The sequence below is a fragment of the Lontra canadensis genome, unplaced genomic scaffold (genome assembly GCF_010015895.1).
Source record: "Lontra canadensis isolate GAN:19392208 unplaced genomic scaffold, GSC_riverotter_1.0 scaffold1, whole genome shotgun sequence".
In the NCBI taxonomy this organism is placed as follows: domain Eukaryota; kingdom Metazoa; phylum Chordata; class Mammalia; order Carnivora; family Mustelidae; genus Lontra; species Lontra canadensis.
Genome location: NW_022630995.1, coordinates 103,818,390 through 103,843,276, shown reverse-complemented (window position 1 = coordinate 103,843,276; position 24,887 = coordinate 103,818,390). Strand labels below are relative to the sequence as shown.

General features: G+C 38.4%; 1 protein-coding gene across 1 annotated transcript in view; it reads right to left on the bottom strand.

The window, feature by feature from the left end:
- Positions 1-24,887, bottom strand: part of SLC39A8 (solute carrier family 39 member 8) — a 77,397-nt gene that overhangs the window by 23,773 nt on the left and 28,737 nt on the right. Inside the window, exons 3-5 of the mRNA XM_032860888.1 lie at positions 23,313-23,482; positions 21,873-21,995; positions 21,038-21,205 (exon numbers count right to left, since the gene is read on the bottom strand). Coding sequence (XP_032716779.1) covers positions 21,038-21,205; positions 21,873-21,995; positions 23,313-23,482 — 461 coding nt within the window. The remainder of the gene's footprint in view (positions 1-21,037; positions 21,206-21,872; positions 21,996-23,312; positions 23,483-24,887) is intronic.

Sequence of the window (24,887 nt, the reverse complement as noted above, 5' to 3'; positions counted from 1 at the left end):
TTCTCTTACTATTTCTTGTATTTCTTTTTAAGATTTTATTTATTTGACAGACAGAGATCACAAGTAGGCAGAGAGACAGGCAGAGAGAGAGAGGAGGAAGCAGGCTCCCTGCTGAGTAGAGAGCCCGACGTGGGGCTCGATCCCAGGACCCTGAGATCATGACCCGAGCCGAAGGCAGAGGCTTTAACCCACTGAGCCACCCAGGCACCCCACTATTTCTTGTATTTTATTTACTTGTTCTTTTGGATTTTTTCTGTTGACATTGAAGAACAAGTAAGGACATTTTTTCCTTCTTTTCCAATTGTCAAAAAAACTCTTATTTTTCTTGTCTCATTACACTGATGAGGATTCCTGAGATAATGCTGAGTAGAAGTTCTGATGGTCAGCATTTTGTCTTGTTTTTGACTTTGATGGGAATACTTCCAAAGTCAGTAGATTGCTTGCTTTAGTGTTTTTTAAAATAGATATCCTTAATTAGATTAAGAAAATTCCTTCCTATTCAGAATTTACTAAGTGTTGTTCTCAGTGTTAGATTTTATTGGACTTTTTTTTGTTGTTTTCTATACTATGACCAAATATGGATAATCTATAACAGTTAATTTTTCTTCTTTCAGAATTCAGGAGTCTTCAATCAGGGTGAAAGACTCAATGAATAAATAAGTTATTTTCTATGTTTGTGTCATTTCTGAACTACAGTATTATTCAGTAGATGTAACTGATTAGATGTAATGTTTAAAACTTTGAGTCAGATGGATTTGAGTTTAAATTCGGATTCTGACAACTAATCAGATTACTTTACTTTGTTAAAATGTCTTCATTTGTAAATTGGAAAAATCTCCACCAGTCAGGATTATTACAAGGATTAAATGAAATACTTAAAAAGTAATGTATAAGGTATGCAGTAAATATTAAATCATATTACTGCTACAACCACATTATCAAACATACCATGTTCCAGAGGAGCAATGGGGATTAAATCAGAGTAGCAGTGGACAGAACTGTGTGTGAACTCAAAGTTAAGGTCAATGGCCAAGTATGGAGCAGCTCAGACTTCGTACAAAGTTGTGGGAACATATCCCAGATTTATAAGCACAAGTTAACTAGAAAGAGGAGAGCATTTTATCTCCAATGAAGATATGATCAGAAAACATTTTAAAGATTCTAAAATGGGTGGGGGGCTGGTGCGCCTGAATGGCTCCATCATTAAGCATCTGCCTTAGGCTCAGGTCAGGATCCCAGGGTCCTGGGACTGAGCCCCATATCAGGCTTCCTGCTCAACAGGGAGCCTGCTTCTCCCTCTCCCACTCCCTTGCTTGTGTTCCCTCTCTCACTGTGTCTCTCTCTGTCAAATAAATAAAATAAACCTTTAAAATAAATTTTAAAAATAAAACCTTTAAAAAAAAGGAAAGAAACTTGGTATATGGTAGAGATAAACTGATCTATTCAATAAAGAAGCTAAGATAACAACTTATTTATACAGAAAAAAAACTAGATCTTTTTCTTTTATAATATACAAAAATAAATTCCACATGGAAAATTAAACTTATAGAAGAAAGTATGGAAACATATCTTCTTTACTTTCTCAAGGGAAGGTTTTTTAAACAAACCCAGAAGAAAAGAAAACCTGAAGAAGATATTAATTTACTGATGACATTTAAATTAAAACCTTTTAAAAATAAAATACAAACTAAGTGAACAGAGAAGTCACAGACTTAGAGAATATATGTGTAACCCATTTACTCAATGAAGATTAGGATCCAGAATATATGTAAAATACCTACAAATAACAAAGACTCCTTGACCAACCCTCACTCAGTCTCCTCTGAGCCTTCTTCTCACCAAGCCTCAATCCTGGGCTTCTGTGTGTCCTTGCAAGGTCCAGTAGTAGCAAGAATCCCACAGAGTCAGATTTATGAGACCCCCCCCTTACCCTTGATGTCTCCTGTTAGTGATTTCCTATCCACCGAGCCCCTCACTCTGCTCATTAGCTACAAATTCTCAGCTGCCCTTTCTATAGTCCAAGTTGAGTCCAATCCTCATCCTCTACAGAGTAGAACTGTATTGCAATAACCTGGACTCAAATCCTCTTCACCATTTTAACAAGCATCAGAATAATTTTTTTCTTTAAAATGTGAATTGATAAAAAAATCAACAAAAAGTATGTAGAATAGTTGAACAGAAAACACAAAAATAAACTTATGACCAATAAGCAGATAAAGAGATACTCAACTTCACCAGTAATCAGAATTATACAAAGCAAATCACAAAAAGGTAAGATTTCAAACCCATGAAAATGGGCAACAAAATTTTTTGAAGCCTGAAATTCCCAAGTATTGCTAAAGATGTGAAAAAAATGTGAACTCTCTTCTGCTGTTGATACAAATGTAAAAAATAATAATAACAGCTGGGAGAACAATTTGTTGTTCAATAAAATTATCTGTGTGCCTACCTTATGATCCATTTCTTATAATTCTAGCTATTCAGGCCAATCTTTCTCACAGATGTTCTGAAAGACAAGTCTTAATGCCTTAAGGTATCCATCATGCATAATAAATTATTTTCTCTTCTGTGCATGTAGAATACTATGTACCATCCTCAAAAGATGAGAGAAAACAATCATTTTTCTTGTCTCACAAACCTTGTCTCACAAAACTCCAGTTGAGGAAAGCTCTAGATCAATGATTCTGAATCAGAAACTACCTAATATCACCCAAGGGCATTGAGAAATGTGAGGGTAATGGAGGCTATTTTTCCACTGTCATTAGTGACTGGAGTCCTACATCTGACAAATAGCACCCCGGGAGTCTTAAATGTTTAATATCCTTCAATGCACAGGGCACTTTAACACAAAGAATTGTTCTGCCAGAAATGTCACTGGCACCCACCTCAGCCCTAGACAACCTCTACGTGCCGACACAGTGAGACATGGATAAGAATACATTGCAATGGTGCCTGGGTGGTTCAGTCAGTTAAATATGCAGCTCTTGATTTCGGCTCCAGTCATGGTCTCAGGGTGGTGAGATCAAGTCCAGCAACAGGCTCCACGCTGATGTGGAGCCTAGTTAAGATTCTCTCTCCCCCTCTGCCTCTGCCCCACCTCTCTCTCTCCCTCTCTCTCTAAAAAAAAAAAAGAAAAAAGAAAAAGAAACAAAAAGAAAAAAAAGAATATGCATTGCTGTTACAGCAAAAAAGTAAAACAAAAAAATTATCAATGTCAGAGGAAATGGATAAACAAGTAGTAGTAACATCATGCAGTTAAAAGGAATGAACTAATAACACAAGTACTAAAATATGGGCCAAAAAAAAGCAAGTTGCCCAATGAAATGTCCAAAATACTATTTTCACTCAGTTTTTTTTTTTTTTTTTTAAGATTTTATTTATTTATTTGACAGAGAGAGACACAGTGAGAGAGGGAATGCAAGCAGGGAGAGTGGGAGACGGGAAAGCAGGCTTCCTGCAGAGCAGAGAGCCCGATGCAGGGCTCAATCCCAGGATCCTAGGATCATGACCTGGGCCAAAGGTAGATGCTTAACAACTGAGCCACCCACATGCTCTTCACTCAGTTTTTAAAAATGTGAAATCCAATATATCATACAGATATATCGATATATAAGAAATAGATGAGCATAAATAGATATGATAATTTAATAAATTCATGATAATGACACTGATGTGACTGATCTATGCCTGCAGTGGAATAAAGCAATGAAAATGAGCAAATGACTACTATGAGCAACAACATAAATACTGAGCAAAAGGCGGCAGATACAAAAGATTACATACTTTACGAAAAACCGCTGTATAACGTTAGGACTCAAAGCCGTTCCCTTTGGGAGGAAAGGGTACAATCACTGGATGGAGGACAAAGGAGGTTTTTGAATTGCTGGTGATGTCCTTTTCATGGTGTAGGTGGTGGTTCTGGGAACGAATCTACTTTGTAAAAAGGTATAGAGCTTTACATTGATGACCTGTTCATACTTCTATATGTTTTGTCTTGAAAAAAAAATGTTTATTTAGACAAAATTTAATCATCTATCCTCCTTTCTGCCCACCCCTGCTTCCCAGGGATCTCTTCCCAACTGCCTCATTATTGTCAATCACAACATAATTTTTTTCTATAACTTAGGTTCATCCCCTCATTTTCAGTCTTCCAACCCCAGAGGACCAACTCTTGCCAACACTGACAAATACAAACTGCCAACTTTTAACAAATCTGTCTTTCCTTCTTTCCCACCAACATTAAACAGATCTTCTGTTTTCTGTCTCACTCTGTATTTTATAAATCAAGTTCAAAACCAAAATGTTTTGGGCATCTTATCTGAAAACTCTTAAAAGGCTTCTGTCTGCTTTGAGTTTTTTGAGGGTATTTTAAAGGATTCTTTGGCAAACACTATGTGGGATAAGAAATCGCCAAGATATTTCTGGAAATTTCTAGGGAGACCGAGAAGACTTCTACGGGAAAGTCTTTGAACATCTTCTCTCTCTTGTCTTTTTTACTTCAAGATATTCATTCATTCAACAGAAAATAGATTGTGTTTGTATCTCTATACAAAAGAGAAAAAAAGCCATAAAAATCTACAAGTTATACCCAGAAGTCAAACTGCATCATATTTTAATTATATTTGCATGACGCTTATAGCACATATCAATTGATTAAAATTATAAACTCCACAAAAATAATAACCATTTAAATGTTTATCAGGAAACTACTATATCCCCCTTTTGATTGGATATCATAGCAGTCCCTGAATGAAACCTTTAAGCAACTGTCTTTCAAATAGGTTAAATAGTATAGGTTTGGCTACCTTTCAAAGCAGTTTCATATACATTAACTTATTTGATCCTCTCAGCTGGTCTACTAAGTAGCTGGTAGTACCAACATTTTTCATTATGATTTAATGTGTCTGCCTCTGGTGATACCAGCCTCCTTGTGTGAAATCAAGGATGTTCTAGATGTCCAAATGACTGGTTCATTTAATGAATCACAGCAGATAACCCTAAGTTCCTCCTTGGGAATTTCCTTTAAGAACATCCTTAGAAATGTCCTTTCAAACGAACTGACGTTCATAGTGTGACAAATACAACTGAACTTAAAGTGCATAGGTGAACAACTATGACAGAGAATCTGGGGTGCAAAAACTGATAATATCATTCAAATGGTAAATTAAATTGGACTTTAAAGTTCTACTCCATTAAGTGAGAATAAATGTTTCACGTTCTCATAGTCTATTTACCAGAAAGTCAATGTCTGACTTGCAAGCATTTACATTCAGAAGCTTATCTTTATTACCAGATGGCTTCAAGTTTTAAAAATCAAATTTTAGGGGCACCTGGGTGACTCAGTCGTTAAGCGTCTGATCATGATCTCAGGGTCCTAGAATAGAGCCCAGCGTCGGGGTCCCTGCTCAGCATCGGGGTCCCTGTTCCCTCTCTTGCTAGGTCTCCCTCTGTCAAATGAATAAATAAAATCTTAATATATATATAAAAATAAATCAAACTTCAGTTTTTAGAAAAAGTACTCAAATTGTTAAAAAGGTAAATAATAGAGATAAGAAGGCATGAAATTCTGTATGTTTTATCCTCTCAATGTGTTACTCTGTGTTTCCCAATGGAAAATGCAAATAGATTCAAAAACGTTTATGGCTTCATAAAGGATGATGTATAATTATTAATTATATAGATTTAGAAGTTATTTCCAGGGGACTGAAAGTTCAAGAGATAGGATTTGATAAGATCACTATGATTAAAAATTAAGGAAAGAGAAGGATAAAAACTGATGAATGAGATCCAGAGTCAAGATGGCGGAGGAGTAGCAGACTGAGATGACATTAGGTCACAGGGGTTCAGCTAGATAATTATCAAACCATTCGGAATACCAACAAACCAAACAGGGGATTGAAGAGAAGAAGAGCAGCAATTCTAGAAACAGAAAATCGACCACATTCTGAAAGGTAGGACGTGCAGAGTAGTAAATCTGAAGCGATGGAAAGACCACTGCAGTGGGAGGGGCGGCAAGCGGTGGAGCAACCGAACACAAAATGCGAACTTTTAGAAGTCTGCTCCACTGAGGGACGTCACTCCAGAGAAAAAGCGGGGGTGGAGCCATCACAGAGACAGTGTGGTCTCAGGTCCCACGGGGTCACAGAACGATTGGGCGTGTCTGCGTGTAGCAGAGCTTGCAGGTATTAGAGTGGGAAAGCTAGCTACAGAGATGGAGCCAAGGAGGAACCCCACAACTGGCAGATCCGAGGAGACCACCTTCCTCCACCAGAAGAGCAACGAGGCAGGAATCTGCTGGTTTTGGAGACTCGAAACGGGGCTGTGTGCCAGAGACAGAAATGCTCGGTCACAGGCCGGGTGAGCTGGGACTGCAGCCAGAGACCAGGGAGATGGGAGTGATTGACTGCTTTTCTCCAAAGGTACACTGAGGAGTGGAGCCCCAAGCTCTTGGCTCCTTCAGCCGGAGATTGGGAGGCCGCCATTTTCATTCCCATCCTCCACAGCTCTACAGAAAGCGTTTAAGGAAGAAAAGCTCCCAAGAGCAAACCTGAGCAGATTACATAGCCCAGCCCCTGGCAAGGGTGGTGCAATTCCGCCTCAAGCAAAGACATTTGAGAATCACTATAACAGGCCCCTCCCCCAGAAGATCAGCAATAACATCCAGCCAAGACCAAGCTCACTGATCAAGGAGAACAGCAGAATTCCAAAGGAGGGGAAAGCAAAGCATGGGATTCATGCCTTTCTCCCCATGATTCTTTAGCCTTGCAAAATTAATTAAATTTTTTTAATTTTATTTTTTTCTTATTCTTTTTTTAACTTTTCCTCCTCGTTTAACATTTTCAACTAGTTTATCTTAACAATACCTTTCTTAAAAAAAACCTTTTTAAACATTCATTATTGTAGTCATATTTTATCCTTCATTGTATCTAACTTTATTTTCTGTATATATATAGGGTTGGTTTTTTTTTTTCTAAAAAATTTTGGGATACAATTTCTTCTGCTTTCTATAGATCAAAATATACCCTAAATCTAGCACAGGGCTTTGTTCTAGCCTCCAGCCTGAGCAAATTCTCTCCACTTTTTCTTTCTTTTTCCAACCAACTTATCTTATCAATTCCTTTTTTAGAATTTTATTTTTAATTTTCATCTTTACAGTCATATTCCATCCCTTCATCATGTTTACCCTAGCTTTGTATATATACGGTTTTCTTTCTTTAAAATTTTGGGAGTTAGTTTCTTCTAAGAGACCAAAATACACCCAAAATCAAGTGAGTGGCTTGGTTCTATTCAATAGTTTAATATATATTTTTTTAATTTTTTTTAATTTCTTAGAATTTCCTCTTACCCCTTTCTTCTTCCCCCAATTTGGGGTCTCTTCTGATTTGGTCAGCCCACATTTTTCTGGGGTCTTTGCCACCCTTTTAGTATTTTATTCTCTTGTTCATATATTCTTATCTGGATAAAATGACATGGTGGAAAAACTCACCACAAAAAAAAAAAAAAAAGAACAAGAAGCAGTACCGAAGGCTAGGGACCTAATCAATACGGACATTAGTAATATGTCAGATCTAGAGTACAGAATGACAATTCTCAAGGTGCTAGCTGGGTTCAAAAAAGGCATGGAAGATATTAGAGAAACCCTGTCTGGAGAGGTAAAAGCCATTTCTGGAGAAAGAAAAGAACTAAAATCTAACAAACTGAGATTTAAAAAAAGCTATTAATGAGGTGCAATCAAGAACAGAGGCTCTTACTGCTAGGATAAATGAGGAAGAAGAGACAATTATTGATATAGGAGACCAAATGACAGAGAATAAAGAAGCTGAGCAAAACACAGACAAACAACTACTGGACCACAAGGGGAGAATTCGAGAGATAAGCAATACCATAAAACAGAACAATATTAGAATAACTGGGATTCCAGAAGAAGAAGTAAGAGAGAGGGGGGCAAAAGGTATATTAGAGTGAATTATAGCAGAGAATTTCCCTAGCATGGCAGAGGGAACAAGCATCAAAAGCTGGGAGGCACAGAAATCAATATCAATAAAAATAGGTCCACACACATTCGTATAATAGTTAAATTTACAAGTCTTGGTGACAAAGAGAAAATCCTGAAGGCAGCTCCAGACAAGAAGTCTGTAACACACAATGAAAAAAATACTAGATTGGCAACAGACTTCTCCACAGAGACCTGGTGGGCCAGAAAGAATTGGCATGATATATTCAGAGCACTAAATGAGAACAACATACAGCCAAGAATACTATATCCAGCTAAGCTATTACTGAAATAGAAGGAGAGATAAAAAGCTTCCAGGACAAACAAAAACTAAAAGAATTTAGTTTTGTTTCTTGTTGTAATTGTAAATTTTAAACACCAAACCAGCCCTACGGGAAATATTGAAAGGGGTCCTCTAAGCAGAGAGAGCCTAAAAGTAGTAGACCAGAAAGGAACAGAGATAATATACAGTAACAGTCACCTTACAGGCAATACAGGGGCACTAAATTCATATCTCTCGATAGTTACCCTGAATGTAAATGGGCTAAATGTCCCCAATCAAAAGACACAGGGTATCAGAATGGATAAAAAAACAAAACCCATCAATATGCTGTCTACAAGAAACTCATTTTAGACCCAAAGACACCTCCAGATTTAAAGTGAGGGGGTAGAAAACAATTTATCATACTAGTGGACATCAAAAGAAAGCTGGGGTGGCAATCCTTTTATCAGATAAATTAGATTTTAAGCCAAAGACTGTAATAAGAGATGAGGAAGGACACTGTATCATACTCAAAGGGTCTGTCCAACAAGAAGATCTAACAATTTTAAAGATCTATGCCCTTAACATGGGAGCAGCCAACTATATAAACCAATTAATAACAAAATCAGAGAACCACATTGACAATAATACAATAATAGTAGGGGACTTTAACATCCCCCTCCCTGAAATGATCAGATCATCCGAGCAAAAGATCAACAAGGAAATAAAGGCCTTAAGTGACACACGGGACTAGATGTACATCACAGATATATTCAGAACATTTCATCCCAAAGCAACAGAATACAGATTCTTCTCTACTGCACATGGAACATTCTCCAGAAAAGATCACATCCTGGGTCACAGATCAGGTCTCAACTGGTACCAAAATATTGGGATCATTCCCTGCATATTTTCAGACCACAATGTTCTGAAGCTAGAACTCAGTCACAAGAGGAAAGTTAGAAAGAACTCAAATACATGGAGGCTAAAGAGCATCCTACTAAAGCATGAATGGGGCAAAAAGGAAATTAAAGAAGAATTGAAAAAATTCATGGAAACAAATGATAATGAAAATACAATGGTTCAAAATCTGTGGGACACAGCAAAGGCAGTCCTGAGAGTAAAACATATAGCAATGCAAGCCTTTCTCAAGAAACAAGAAAGGTCTCAAATACACAACCTAACCCTACACCTAAAGGAGCTGGAGAAAGATCAACAAAGAAAGCCTAAACCCAGCAGGAGAAGAGAAATAATAAAGATCACAGTAGAAGTCAGTGAAATAGAAACAACAACAACAAAAAAAACCCAATAGGAAAAATCAAAGAAACTAGGAGGTGGTTCTTCGAAAGAATTAATAAGACTGATAAACCCCTGGCCAGACTTATAAAAAGGAAAAGAGAAAGGACCCAAATAAATAAAATCATAAATGAAAGAGAAGAGATCACAACCAACACCAAAGAAATACAATTATAAGAACATATTATGAGCAGCTATACACCAGAAAATTTGACAATCTGGAAGAAATGGATGCATTCCTAGAGACATATAAATTACCACAACTGAACTAGAAAGAAACAGAAAACCTGAACAGACCCATAACCAGTAAGGAGCTGGAAGCAGTCATCAAAAATCTCCCAACAAACAAGAGCCCAGGGCCAGACGGCTTCCCAGGGAATTCTACCAAACATTTAAAGAAGAATTAATACCTATTCTGCTGAAACTGTTCCAAAAAATAGAAATAGAAGGAAAACTTCCAAACTCATTTTATGAGGCCAGCATTACCTTAATCCCAAAACCAGACAAACACCCCCTCAAAAAAGAGAATTACAGACCAATATCCTTGATGAACACAGATGTGAAAATTCTCACCAAAATACTAGCCAATAGGATCCAACAGTACATTAAAAGGATTATTCACCATGACCAAGTGGGATTTATTCCAGGGCTGCTAGGTTGATTCAACATCCGCAAATCAATTAATGTGATGCAATATATTAATAAAAGAAAGAACAAGAACCATAGGATTCTCTCAATAGATGCTGAAAAAGCATTTAACGAAGTACAGCATCCTTTCTTGATCAAAACTCTTCAAAGTGTAGGGATAGAGGGTACATACCTCAATATCATCAAAGCAATCTATGAAAAACCCACACCAAATAACATACTCAATGGAGAAAAACTGAGAGCTTTTCCGCTAAGGTCAGGAACACAGCAAGGATGTCCATTATCACCACTGCTATTCAACACAGTACTAGAAGTCCTAGCCTCAGCAATGAGACAACAGAAAGAAATTAAAGGCATCCAAATCAGCAAAGAAGAAGTCAAACTATCACTCGTTACACATGATATGATACTTTGTGGAAAACCCAAAAGACTCCACTCCAAATCTGCTAGAACTTGTACAGAAATTCAGTAAAGTGTCAGGATATAAAATCAATGCACAGAAATCAGTTGCATTTCTCTACACCAACAACAAGACCAAAGAAAGAGAAATTAAAGAGTTGATCCCAGTTACAATTGCACCCCAAACCATAAGATACCTAGGAATAAATCTAACCAAAGAGGCAAAGAATCTGTACTCAGAAAACTATAAAGTACTCATGAAAGAAATGGAGGAAGACACAAAGAAATGGAAAAACGTTCCATGCGCATGGATTGGAAGAACAAATATTGTGGAAAATGTCTATGCTACCCTAAAGACATCTACACATTTAATGCAATCTCTATCAAAATACCATCCTTTTTTTTTTTCCAAAGAAATGGAACAAATAATCCTTAAATTTATATGGAACCAGAAAAGACCTCAAATAGCCAAAGGAATATTGAAAAAGAAAGCCAAAGTTGGTGGCATCACAATTCCAGACTTCAAGCTCTATTACAAATCTGTCATCATCAAGACAGTATGGTACTGGCACAAAAACAGACACACAGATCAACGGAACAGAATAGAGAGCCCAGAAATAGACCCTCAACTCAACTCTATGGTCAACTAGTCTTCAACAAAGCAGGAAAGAATGTCCAATGGAAAAAAGACAGCCTCTTCAATAAATGGTGTTGGGAAAATTGGACAGCCACATGCAGAAAAATGAAATTGGACCATTTCCTTACACCACACATGAAAATAAGACTCAAAATGGATGAAGGACCTCAATGTGAGAAAGGAATCCGTCCATATCCTTGAGGAGAACACAGGCAGCAACCTCTTCTACCTCAGCCACAGCAACTTCTTCCTAGAAACATCAACAAAGGCAAGGGAAGCAAGGGCAAAAATGAACTATTGGGACTTCATCAAGATCAAAAGCTTTTGCACAGCAAAGGACACAGTTAACAAAACCAAAAGACAACTGACAGAATGGGAGAAGATATTTGCAAACGACCTATCAGATAAAAGGCTAGTATCCAAAATCTATAAAGAACTTATCAAACTCAACATCCAAAGAACAAATAATCCAATCAAGAAATGGGCAGGAGTCATGAACAGACATTTTTGCAAAGAAGACATCCAGATGGCCAAGAGACATGAAAAAGTGCTCCACATCACTTGGCATCAGGGAAATACAAATCAAAACCACAATGATATATCACCTCACACCAGTCAGAATGGCTCAAATTAACAAGTCAGGAAAAGACAGATGCTGGCGAGGTTGTAGAGATAGGGGAACCCTCCCACACTGTTGGTGGGAATGCAAGCTGGTGAAACCACTCTGGAAAACAGCATGGAGGTTCCTCAAAAAGTTGAAAATAGAACTACCCTATGATTCAGCAATTACACTACTGGGTATTTACCCTAAAGATATAAATGTAGTGATCCGAAGGGGCATGTGAACCCGAATGTTTATAGCAGCAATGTCTACAACAGCCAAACTATGGAAAGAACCTAGATGTCCATCAACAGATGCATGGATAAAGAAGATGTGGTGTGTGTGTGTGTGTGTGTGTGTGTGTATGGTATATATATATTCTTCTTTATTACATATATAGTGTATATAATATTCTTCTTTATTATATATATAGTGTACACACACACACACACACACACACACAATGGAATACTATGCAGCCATCAAAAGAAATGAAATCTTGCCATTTGCAACGACATGGAAAGAACTAGAGGGTATTACGCTGAGCGATATAAGTCAATCAGAGAAAGACAATTATCATGTGATCTCCCTGATATGAGGAATTTGAGAGGCTGAGTGGGGGGTCTGGGGGGTAGGGAAGGAAAAAAATGAAACAGGATGGGATCTGGAGGGAGACAAACCATAAGAGACTCTTAATCTCACAAAACAAACTGAGGGTTGCCAGGGCGAGGAGGTATGGAGAGGATGGTGAGGTTATGGACATTGGGGAAGGTATGTACTATGGTGAGTGCTATGAAGTGTGCAAGCCTGCCAATTCACAGACCTGTACCCCTGGGGCAAATAATACATTGTAAGTTAATAAAAAAGGAATTAACAAAGCAAAACAAAACAAAAAAAGAAACCAAAAAAAATGACAAACAGGAGAAGAGAAATAATGTACTTATCACATGCATACGGTGTGCCAGACACTGGTACACAGTTAACCTGTAACAAATTATTCAATTTGCATAAAAATTTATTAGCATAAAGATTTTTGCTCATCATTTAACAGAAGAGCAAACAAAGTCCAGAGACATGAACTGATTTTCCCTGTATCATACAATGAACATTTTACTGCTGAGATGTGAACACTGGCCCATGTAACTGCAAAGCCCTTGCTTCCTCCTCCACATTTAGCTACCCTGCAAGGAAAAGGAGATACAGAGAAAACACCAGAAAAGTAGTAGCTAAAATGGCAGGAGAAGGTTAGTACAGCATCACAGACACTACTTAATGAGCAATTCCAAAACGGAGGGAATGGCTTCCAGTGAAAAATCTGCCTTTATACTCCTAGCATTCAGTCAACAATAAGTACTCAAATATGTACTAAACTACAGGAACATCTCAAAAAGAATGAGAATGAGTGTTAAGAATATAGCACACTGTTGGGGCACCTGGGCGGCTCAGTCGTTAAGCATCTGCCTTCGGCTCAGGTCATGATCCCAGAGTCCTGGGATCGAGCCTGGCATCGGGCTTCCTGCTCACCAGGAGGCTTGCTTCTCCCTCTCCCACTCCCACTGTTTATGTTCTTTACCTCACTGTTTCTCTCTGTGTATCAAATAAATAAAATCTTTAAAGAAAAAAAAAAAAAGAATATAGTGTACGGTCTAGAAAAATCACTTGTATCACCCCAAAGGGAAATTTTAGATAAAAAGTACTGATTTTTTTATACATGATTAAATACTTGAGGAAATGATGAAAAAGAGGGAGGTGCACATGAAGACCAACTCACAGACGGAAATAATAGAGTAGCACAGAGTAAGGGTTAACCAGATGGGTCCATGGATCAGGATTTAAACCCTAACTTGGTATGTGTGTGACCTTGTTCAAGTTATGTAACTTCCCTGTACATCACTTTCCACATCATTAACATGGAGATAATTACCATACTTATGTCACAAGGCTGTTACTATAAGGAGTAAATGAGTTACTATTTGTGAAGCACTGAAGAAAATGTCTGACACAGAGTCTTCAGTATTAACTAGTGTTTCAAGAAGCTGGAGAGTGTAGGGAAGGAGTAAGGTTGGGAAATCTTGGGGAGAAGCAGAGTCAAGAAAAGAAGAATACGTTAAGGTAGAAAAGACTCAAGCATGTTTGTGGACTTGGAGAGAAGGAGAGATTCAGGAAAGGTCAACGGAAACAGGAAGAAGCTGTGGGAAAGATGAACACATTTGGAGGAACTGGCCTTAAGAAAAGATAAAGAATACAGGTCCTGATACAATGAAGAGATGGAGAGCAGATGAGGAAACAGAGCAGTTTTCAGGACGTAAAAGAGGAGGTGAGACAGCAAAGGTCGCAGATTCCAAAGAAAGACCTCCATCTCACTAAAGGAAGCAAAGGTAAGAGTGGGAATTTTGCAGAGTAATGAAAAGATTTTAGAAGAGAGATTCTTGAAAATTTCAAAAGATTCACTAGAGATGCATAAAAGTAGAGTTAATACTGGTGAAGTGTGGGCTAAATTCAGAGAGGATTCGGGTATCAGCTTTTGGGACGTTTCCAACACAAATACTAGAGCCAGGTAAAATGGCACATGGGGCAAGAAGTGTTGAGCCAGATCCAGAGCAAATTCCACTGACAGCCCAGCCCTACCCAGAATTCTCCTTCACCACAGTCTAGGGGCATCACGTGCCTACCACTAAACCAGCTTTTTCATAAACACCAGTCGATCAAAATCAATGAAAATAATCTCTCATATCATTTTATTACTTATGTAGTTTTCAGTTTTAACTAATGGCTAATATAACCACGTACAGGAAAGTAACCAATTTCTATTTTATTAACTACAGTGATTTTAAACAGCAAATAGCTTTTTGGTGAAATACAGGAGAGTTGTTATCAACATGGACAGGACTGGAGGAGATTATGGTGAGTGAAATAAGTCAAGCAGAGAGAGTCAATTACCATATGGTTTCACTTACTTGTGGAGCATAAGGAATAACACGGAGGACACTGGGAGATGGAGAGGAGAAGTGAGTTGGGGGAAATCAGAGGGGTAGACAAACCATGAGAGACTGTGGACTCTGAGAAACAAACTGAGGGTTTTGGAGGGGAGAGGGGTCGGGGGGTTGAGTGAACCTGGTGGTGGGTATTAAGGAGGGCACGTATTGCATGGAGCACTGGGGTGTGGTGCATAAAGAATGAATCTTGAAACACTGAAAAAATAAATAAATAGATAGATAGATAAGTGAGGTCAAAAAAAAAAAAAAAAGAAGGAAAGAAATACAGCAGACTGGACATATATATTTATCTGTAGCCCCTCCCGAAACTCCTTAAAATAAATAAATAAAGGAGTCATCATGTCATGGGACAGAAAGAATGGGAGATTATATGACAACATGGAGATATTTATTTTAGAAAATGGAAAGTGGAGGATGCAGTCGAACTGACTTCCTATGAGAAAAAAAGTCAACAAGAAACAAAGTGATGTGGGGCCCAGAACTTCAGAGAAGTATAGGAAATGGAGGCACCAAGTACCTCGGAAAGTGACAGGTGAAGCATGAAACTAAAAATAAGAGAATTCATTGTAAGTTTATTAAGGAGCAATCAGAACCCCAGCTCTTTGCTCCCAAGACAATGCAGCAAGGCAAACACCCCACATGACGGGAGAGTCACCCTTGGAGAATACTGAACCAGAGAGACTCTCACTTCAAGGACATAAGGCAAACTGAAGTCTGCGACGAGATGTGGAGCTGAAGACAGGGTATTAAGTCAAAACTGCACAGTGCCCCATTCTTTTCTGCTCCCACCCCACTCCCAACACAGGCAGCCAGGAAGGCTCACCACCCTTGCCACCTCCAGGCAAGAACAGAGAAAAACCGACCACCTGAGAGAAAAGACCAATGGACAAGCCCCACACATATGGGCTTCCTGATTAGTTGTGTTTTGTTTTTTCTATCTCACACTTTAAAAAGAATGCTTTCCACATTCAGTGTAATATTTCGCTTGTTATGAAAGCACACAAAATCTGTCTGTTCTATCCCACTGTTATGTACCAGTACTTAGAAGAGTGCCAAGAACACATTAGGTGCTCAATAAATGTTTGAGGAATAAATTAAATGTATTTAACAGCTATTAGGCTCTCAGGGAGATCCAAGCAAATCAAAAATATTCTCTCCGTATTTGGAGAGTATCATTTCATGTCAGTTGTTGACAAAGGAAGTCTCCCTAACATCGCCACATTTTACAGCTGAATTCCACTTCCCTGCTCCTCCGTTTTAAAGATAAAAGGTACAACAGTTAACTTCTAAAAATAGCTGATATTAATGTTTCTTCTATTAGGAAAAAAAGTGATGCCCATCACTTTATATTTATTGACACTGATTCCTAAAGAAAAGCACAAAAGGTTTCCTTTAGAAAAAGACTGATTACAGACTACAGGAGAAATAAGCCAGATGGTCCCCCTAGTGGCCTAGAAAACTACCACTCTCCAGAGTACCACCTCTGCCTAAGCAATCAACACCTAATAAAAATCCAGTCCTTCTAGAAAAGCTGCAGATTCACGCCGACAAGACCCATTTGGTTGCAGAGATACTGAAATGACCCTCTAAAGGTTTGTACAATCGTCAGAGAGGGAGAAGAACAAAGCAAGTGTCACAAGCTGAGCTGTGAAACATTACCTTCTGGCAGTAACTGAGTAACTGTGCTCCCCTTCTTCCCTCATAACAGCTTTCTTTTATTCCACTGTGACTCCCAGGTTGTCCTGGAAATACGCATGCTCCAGCATACAGGCACCTGTGGGTCTGTGCGCATGCGCGTGTGCACACACACGTGCTCGCGTGCACGCCTTCCCCCCCCCCCACACACACACTCCCACGAGTCCCATGGATTGTGCATCTACAGGGTCTGGAACAAGGCTATTAAGGAAGTCTCACTAATTTGTCTAAGTATGTAAAAGTTATAATCAAACTAAAGAACTGTTGAATAAAATCTCTCCTATCCTCTTAAAAGGTCACAGATACCCCTCCATGGCAATACATTTTTTTAAATGCGTAAAACTATGGTTTTTATATGACTGAACACAAACAAAATACCAAAGGCAACTAAAGTTAAGTATTATTGCATATCTGAGTATTCAATGATGGGCCAGAATTGTTTGGAATGAATACCAGTAAAGATATCCCTAAGCCATGGATTTTAATTATACTGTAATTCTTTTGTTCTTCCTATATTCCAGTAAAATCAAGAATTGTGCTATTGTCATCTAGACTGTCAGATAATATGCATTCTATTAATAGAATGTCAAATTAGACTACTTTTCTTAACTTGCTCTTAGTTTCTTATTATTTTCAATTATAAAAACCTTGACTGTGTTGAAGCAGGAGCAATAAGAATCATCAACAAAATTCTTAAGGCAATACTTGAACTTAGACATGAACCATGAATCTTCCATATCCTGTTCAAGTCTCACAATGGAGCATCTAGGTTAATTATTTTTATTACATAAAATATTAGAGAGTATTTTAATTTTATTATTGAAATCACTATCATTTATATTACACTATCTACTGTCTATTAAAGCAATATCCAAAACTTTACGGCATTTCTTAAATTCTACTTCTTTCAATTTTTTTTTAATGCGATATAAAGAGAAAACTGAAAATAATGGTACATTACTCAGTTTAAGTCTCTCTTCATTTAAGACTATGCCTTCAACCAAAAGAGCCAGAAAGTAGACCCCATAAGAAATTAGTGTCAGGGCTATTTGTACGGTTCATTTCAAGGCCTGGTGCATGGTTGTCATCCTGGAACACAACTTCTCTGCCTTCAGTTGGACTTCCCATTCCTAGAAGTGTATTTCCAGACACCTAGCTTCATTACACTCTCTCACTAGATTTATAGCTTACTACTGTTTATAATTTCACAGTTGATTCTTTTTTTTTTAAGATTTTATTTATTGACTGATTTATTTAGAGGGACAGAGATCACAAGCAGGGTGGGGACAGACAGAGGGAAAGGGAGAATCTTAAGCAGACTCCACGCTGAGTCAGGGCCCTAAGATCATGACCTGAGCAGAAATCAAGAGTCGGATGCTTAACTGACTGAGCCACCCTGTCACCCTCCACAGTCATTTCTATTCAATATTGACAGAATTGTGCCATTCGTCTCCAGCGTTGATGTCAGGAAGTCCAAAGCCATTTAGCTTCTAGCGCCCTTGTATGTATATAGCCTATTTGGTTAGTCTCAAAGATTTTAGAACATTCTCTTCTGAGATAGGTGCATGGCTGGCTCTTCTTCCTCATTATCTAATTCTCTGCTGATTTCTGTAGGGATCTTTCTTGATCAAGGAAGCTCCCACATATCACTCCCACATCACCATTTTTTTTAAAGATTCCATTTATTTATTTCAGAGAGAGAGAAAGACAGAGTGTGAGCCTGAGTAGAGGGAGAGGCAGAGGGAGAGAAAGAGAAGCAGACCCCCCTCTTGAAAGGGAGCCCAATATGGGGCTCAATTCCAAGACCCCGGGACTGTGACCCAAGCCAAAGGCAGACACTTAACAAACAAGCCACCCAGGGACCCCCCACATCACCTTATTTTATTTACATCAAAGTACATATTGTTATATGGTATTTTCTAGTTTTACTCTTTTCTATATTGTCCATTAAATAAACTGTAAGTTTTACAAGAATTCATGTGCTTCTGAATCCCCAGAGCCTAGGACAGTGAGCAGGTATTCAATAAATGGTTATTGGGTAAATGAATAAAAGCCTGTGTACTAGCTTTACTTCCAGAAGTAGAGTAAGAATAACTTTTCAATTGATATTTCTAAATTACGTGAAACAGGATCATGTGTAGGATCCATTCTTGTCATGGTGTTTATATTTACTACAAACATGTCTTCTGGCAATAGTAAATTATAAATCAGGAGGAGCCCAAAAACTTTAAAACTAAAATCGAACTTCTGAGCAGTTCAATTTGTCTTCAGAAAGCAAAAGCCTCAGGCCAAATTATCTCCTTTCCTTACAAAAAATTCATAGTTATTAGGTTAAGAGTTAACGTCATCATCTTGATTCCAGTAGAGCAATGACCTAAAGAAGAAAACCCAGCAAGGTATGCAAGCATGTAGGCTTCAGTATTAGATGACCTTGGTCCTGATCCAAGTTTTGCCATGTAGGAGCTACCTGTCCCTGGGTTTGTTATTTAACCTCTAAGCTACAGTCTCCGAATTATGACAGTACTTATCTCCTAGGCTATGATGAGGGTCCAAGCAGATCATTCATTTAAAATTCCAGGCAGAGTCCCTGAGCATTAATAAATGTTATCTATAATTATTGTAAGAAATTATCTATTTGAACATTTTCACATTCTTTGCAAAATCTTGGCTGAAAGTATTATTCATTACATTGCATGAAATAATTTCCTCTCTTAGCTCAGTGCTAATACAAAAATGCCTCTTCAAACACACTTGAGATTTTCCTTAATCAGGTGGAGCAAAATATATGACTGATGATGTTTTCTTTCTAGAAGGAAACTCAGGTCATTTGCCAAAATAACCTCTTCCAGATACCTTTTTTTCTACTTTTTTTTTCTTAGCTGGCTTTCCTTGATTTTGTTTTCAGTATTTCTTTTTTATGTTGTGTTTAACTTTGTATCTTACGGCTCTACTATTTACCAACTGAGTGACCCTCGGAACTTTTTTAACATCTGAACTTCCACTTCCCTGGTCTGTCAAATGAGAATTGTTGTGAGCACCAATGATACTGTCACCTAGCACCCCTTTCCATATCTGCTCCTCTACTCCATCCATATGCCCTTGCACCCGTACAAGGGCCCACCCTCTAGATTAGTCTAGAAATGGACTTCTAATTCAAGCCCGACCAAGGAGACAGTTGCCAGGAATTTTGGACTTGGGACTGAAAGAGTCTGGTCAGTTTCCTTCTAGTGACTGAAACTGCAAGACGTAAACCTCAGGGGTTGCTAGTGGCTATTTCCCACATATGGAAATAGCCAGTGCACAGCGAAAGAAGAATTACTGTAAGCTATAGAGAAGAGGAAGACAAGGAGTTCTAATGGTTCTAATGGTTCCTAAGTTCTTGCTCTTCCTATGCCTGGCTGTTCCATGAGACATCCTACTATCTTTCCAATAAAGTCTCCTTTCTGCATACATAATTTGGATTTGATATCCAGCACTTGAAACCAAAATAGTTCTAATATGTAGAAAATAAACTATTTTGAATAATTGTTATAAAAAATAAACAAGTGGGGCACCCGGGTGCCTCAGTAGGTTAAGCGTCTGCCTTGGGCTCAGGTCATGATCCCAAGGTCCGGGGATCATGCCCCGAGTCGAGGCTCCTTGCTCAGTGGGGAGCTGCTTCTCCCTCTGCTGCTCTCCCCCACTTGTACATGCTCTCTCTCTCTATGTCAAATAAATAAAATCTTTTTTGAAAAAATTAAAAGTAAAAGTAAAAGAAATAAAACAATTAAGTGCCTAGCATACTACCTGGCATATAATATTCACTCAAGAAATGATACCTATTGGGGCACCTGGGTAGCTCAGTGGGTTAAAGCCTCTGCCTTCGGCTTGGGTCATGATCCCAGGGTCCTGGGATCGAACCCCACATCGGGCTCTCTGCTCAGCGGTGAGCCTACTTCTCTTCCTCTCTCTCTGCCTGCCTCTCTGCCTACTTGTGATCTCTGTCAAATAAACAAATAAAATCTTAAAAAAAAAAAGAAAGAAGAAAGAAATGATATCTATTAACATTATTTAGAAGATGGAGGTACAAATTCTAAATCAATTAATTAATGAACACAATTTTAATAGGTTATAAATCTTTTTTTTTTCTTGCAGTTTCAAAATTACTCAAAGGTATTCTTTGGTTTGGGATCTTGAAAGAATTGCAAAATAAGAGAAATGCTCTGATTAAGTTTGCTACATATCACCGTATAAATCTAAGTAACTCATACATATACTTAAATAATCTTAGAGAATAATAAAATCTCAGATCCAGTAACCCTCCATTTCCTACTTAACTCACTTGTTCAGGGTAAATATATGGAGGAAAATTAGAAAAAGAATTACAGACTAACATTCCACAGGTCCCTCATACACAAAAATAAGTCAGACACATTTAAGTGTGTAAAATACTGATTTGGCTGCATTCACAGAAGTCTTCAGATTTTATAAAGGATGCAATATAGCAAAGAAAAAAATGGAATCACCATACCTGTAGAGATACCACGCTGACGTTATCAAAATGGATATGTCCATTAGGCTCTGTGACAGCTGGATTTGCATAACACGTCACACCATTGATGGCAGGTAATGTTTTAGGTTGATGAGTTTTCTCATGAGAAGGACCAAAGTCATCATTTCTAAAGTGAGTGTGATCATTCTACATAAAAAAATTTAAAAAGCAAGAGAAGGTTATAAGAATAAAAAATGATGGCTCACACAAAGTAGAGAGTTTAGTGCTTTTTATTTGTAAGAGAAAATTCACACATCTATTCAATATACAATCTTTTTAGACTTACAAATGTATCTTCATTTATTATGTTATGTTTTCTCATGTTAGGGTATATATCCCTTCTTAGATTGATGAACACAAATGAACACAGATTGTGCACATTTTTCTTGACATTAAATTATTGGTATTTATTCCAAATTCTACACTGTGAATCGTTTCTCTTATATTTATGAATATACTGACTTTTTTCTTTCTCCTCACATTCACAAGTCGAATAACTGAGCTGTTCACGTAATTATAAGAATAAAATTCCCGAGGCACCAGGGTGGCTCAGTCAGTTAAGCATCTGACTCTTGAATTCAGGTCAAGCTATGATTTCAGGGTTGTGAGATAGAGCCCTGTGGCAGGCTCTGTGCTGGGCATGGAGCCTGCTTGAGATTCTGTCTCTCTCTCTCTCTTTCTGCCTCTCCCCTCTGCTCATGCTTTCTCTCTTTCTCAAAAAAAATAAAATAAAATAAAATTCTTGCCTTATTTGCCTAGAAAGCTATATAAAGTAGATTTAAGGGGTCAAACATTTTCAATAAAGTCTATTTACCTGACCATATGTCTTTAATAACATCTTAAGCACTCTTTCAAAAAAGAAAAGCAAGTAAAATCCACCAAACACAGCAACTGCCTTCTCAACATAGTTGTCACTTTTGGGATTGAATCCAAATGCCTGAAAGAGGAAAAAAAAAAAAAAAATCAGGTAAAACAAGTAATTTAACCTGACTTCTGAAAAACAATACATCTTTCAGTATACAATTTTCATCAAAGTTCTAAGCCCATCTTCAGATCAGGTAATATAGGGAATTTAACCACCAAAATCACAAAAAAAAACTCTGAAACTTAAGTAACCAAACTGTAAGAGATCATATAGGAGTCTTATAACCAGAAGAAGTTCTATTACTAAAACCCCCAGAGTATCTTATAGTTTCCTGACTATAAGACAGTTTCCTACCTTCAACAATATTTACCTTGAAAGAGAAAGCTTTTCATAGTAAAGGAGAAGCACTGATTCCCACCTTTATAGATAATATTAGATATGAGTAATAAAGAAAAATGAGACACTGATAATCCATTTTCTCTAAAAGTAATATACTTGTCCATTATATCCAGATTCAAATTTTTAAAGCAAATATGACAAGCCATTTGGATTACTGTTTTCCCAAGAGAGATCCTTTTAAACCCAGAGGATCCTGGTTGGCCCTAAAGAGATAAAGAACTCAAGGGCTGGGCCCAAGAATGAAGAAAAGATTTCTTTCACACCCACACATACCCATGAGAATGAAATAATCTACCATTTAAAGGACATGGGGCAAGAGCTAGGGTTTGAAATTATGAAGAGCCCAGGTTTTCCTACCAGACAAGATACACAAACTTAAATAAAAGCTACAATGAATGTCTGAGGACACTTTGTGGTATCTCTTCAATAAATCTGACATTGCAGGCTCTTCAAAAAATAAATAAATAATAAAAGTATGTAGAAAAATTAAGGTTGCCAAATGCAAGACAAAATAAAGTTTCAGGCCCTCAGAGGTGTCCCAGAGCTGTCTGGGCACGTCCTGGTGGCTGGCCTCCTAGAATATTAATTTTATCTCTGACACTGATATCCCCTGTAGCTTGAGACAAGCTTTTTCATCTACTGTGATTCAGCTCTCTCTTCTTCAATGCTATCAACCAGACCATAAAATGCTGTGAGAATTATGGAGCCTTAAAATGTACAAAGTGCTAGGGGCGCCTGGGTGGCTCAGTGGGTTAAGCCGCTGCCTTCAGCTCAGGTCATGATCTCAGGGTCCTGGGATCGAGCCCCGCATCGGGCTCTCTGCTCAGCAGGGAGCCTGCTTCCTCCTCTCTCTCTGCCTGCCTCTCTGCCTGCTTTGTGATCTCTCTCTGTCAAATAAATAAATAAAATCTTTAAAAAAAAAAATGTACAAAGTGCTAAAACATCTAAAAGGAACAATTATTCACAGAAACAAACAGCCAAGATCCTTACCTCTGGAATAAGCTGGAAAATGGCATTTGAAAATAGAGTCCCAATAGCCAGACCCACGAAAAAGGTCAAAACCTTAGGGAAGTAAGATTTCTTTAGCAGTGGAGTCAAAATCAATCCGAGGAGAGATGCCAGATTAATAATTGTCACTGACAGGAATCCATATCCCCAAACTGTAGATCAGAAGTAAAGAGCAGAAATTAATCAGAGCAATGAAGGCAAATGAAGTCTTACTGTACAAGAAGCTGAAACAACTTTTTCTTTAAAAGCTTGAAACAGATCTTCTTTAAAATAACAAGATCTTCTCAACAAAATTTATGCAGAAAACTGTGAACATAAATGCAGAATAATAAATATTAATAGTAATACTGCTTATACTGTCATCAGCCCTAAACCACTCAAAGGCTCAAAGAATTTTCTAGCTTGCTGGAAATGTGGAAGACATCTGGAATGGTGACAAACCACCTAAACCCCAGAGGCTTCAAGTCACCTACTTTGATCTGTAGCTCAAAGCCTCGTTTAAAACTCAGCCTTTCAGAGGAATATAGAGGTGGTATGAGTTTCAGGGGAAAAGTACAAAGTGATGGGTGGAGGGTAAGGGTGGAGATGGGTGGGTAGGAGTTAGCTTCAAGGTGACCAGAGTTGTGGACACTGCACTTGTCATAATCACTGGTCTGCAGGATCCTGTGGATTGCACTTCCTTGGGAAGGCAGCACCTCGGCCCTCCAGCTGGGGCCCCCAGGACTTGGACTCAGCCCCACGCGGTAAGCACTCAGGAGGGGAGCATGTGGGAACCAGGGAGTAGATTGTATTGACAAACTCTCCCAGATCAGGGCGAAAATATCCTGTGCAATGAGGACTCTGATGACAGAAGGGGGTGGCGAGTCTTTTGACTCTCTGTCCTGTAAGGTCTGGTATACCCAATAGGTGCTTAATATTGCTTACAATGAAATGAATGAATGTTATCCTAAGCTCTACATCTATCTTAAGCTCTGGCGTGTGTGACCTCCATTTCCCCAATTATCCTGGGGGTGGGGGTTGGTTTAAGGACACAATGGGAGTGCAAGCGAAGCATACCCAGGACATCTGCGGTCGGCAGTGCAGGCCCCGGAACCGCGAAACATGGCTTTACCTACGCCCCACCCGCTGTGCATGAAGGACAGCATGAAAGATGAGGAAGCTACCTCTGCCCTCTTGCTTCTTTAAAATGCCCAGAAAACATTTTTAAATGTTAGGCCCTTTCCTTACGACACTCTCGGTGGAGTATTGCAGCAACACCTAATGCTAATGAGTATTTGCCACTGCCAGATACATGCCAAGAAACTGACATGTAGGGACACCTGGGTGGCTCCGTCGGTTAGGCAGCTGCCTTCTGCTCTGGTCATGATCCCGGGGTCCTGGGATGGAGCCCCGCATTGGGCTCCCTGCTCAGCGGGGAGTCGGCTTCTCTCTCTCCCTCTGCCTGCTGCTCCCCCTGCTTGTGCTCTCTCTCTCACTCTCACTCTGTCAAATAAAATCTTGAAAGAAAGAGAGAAAGAAAGAAAGAAAGAAAGAAAGAAAGAAAGAAAGAAAGAAAGA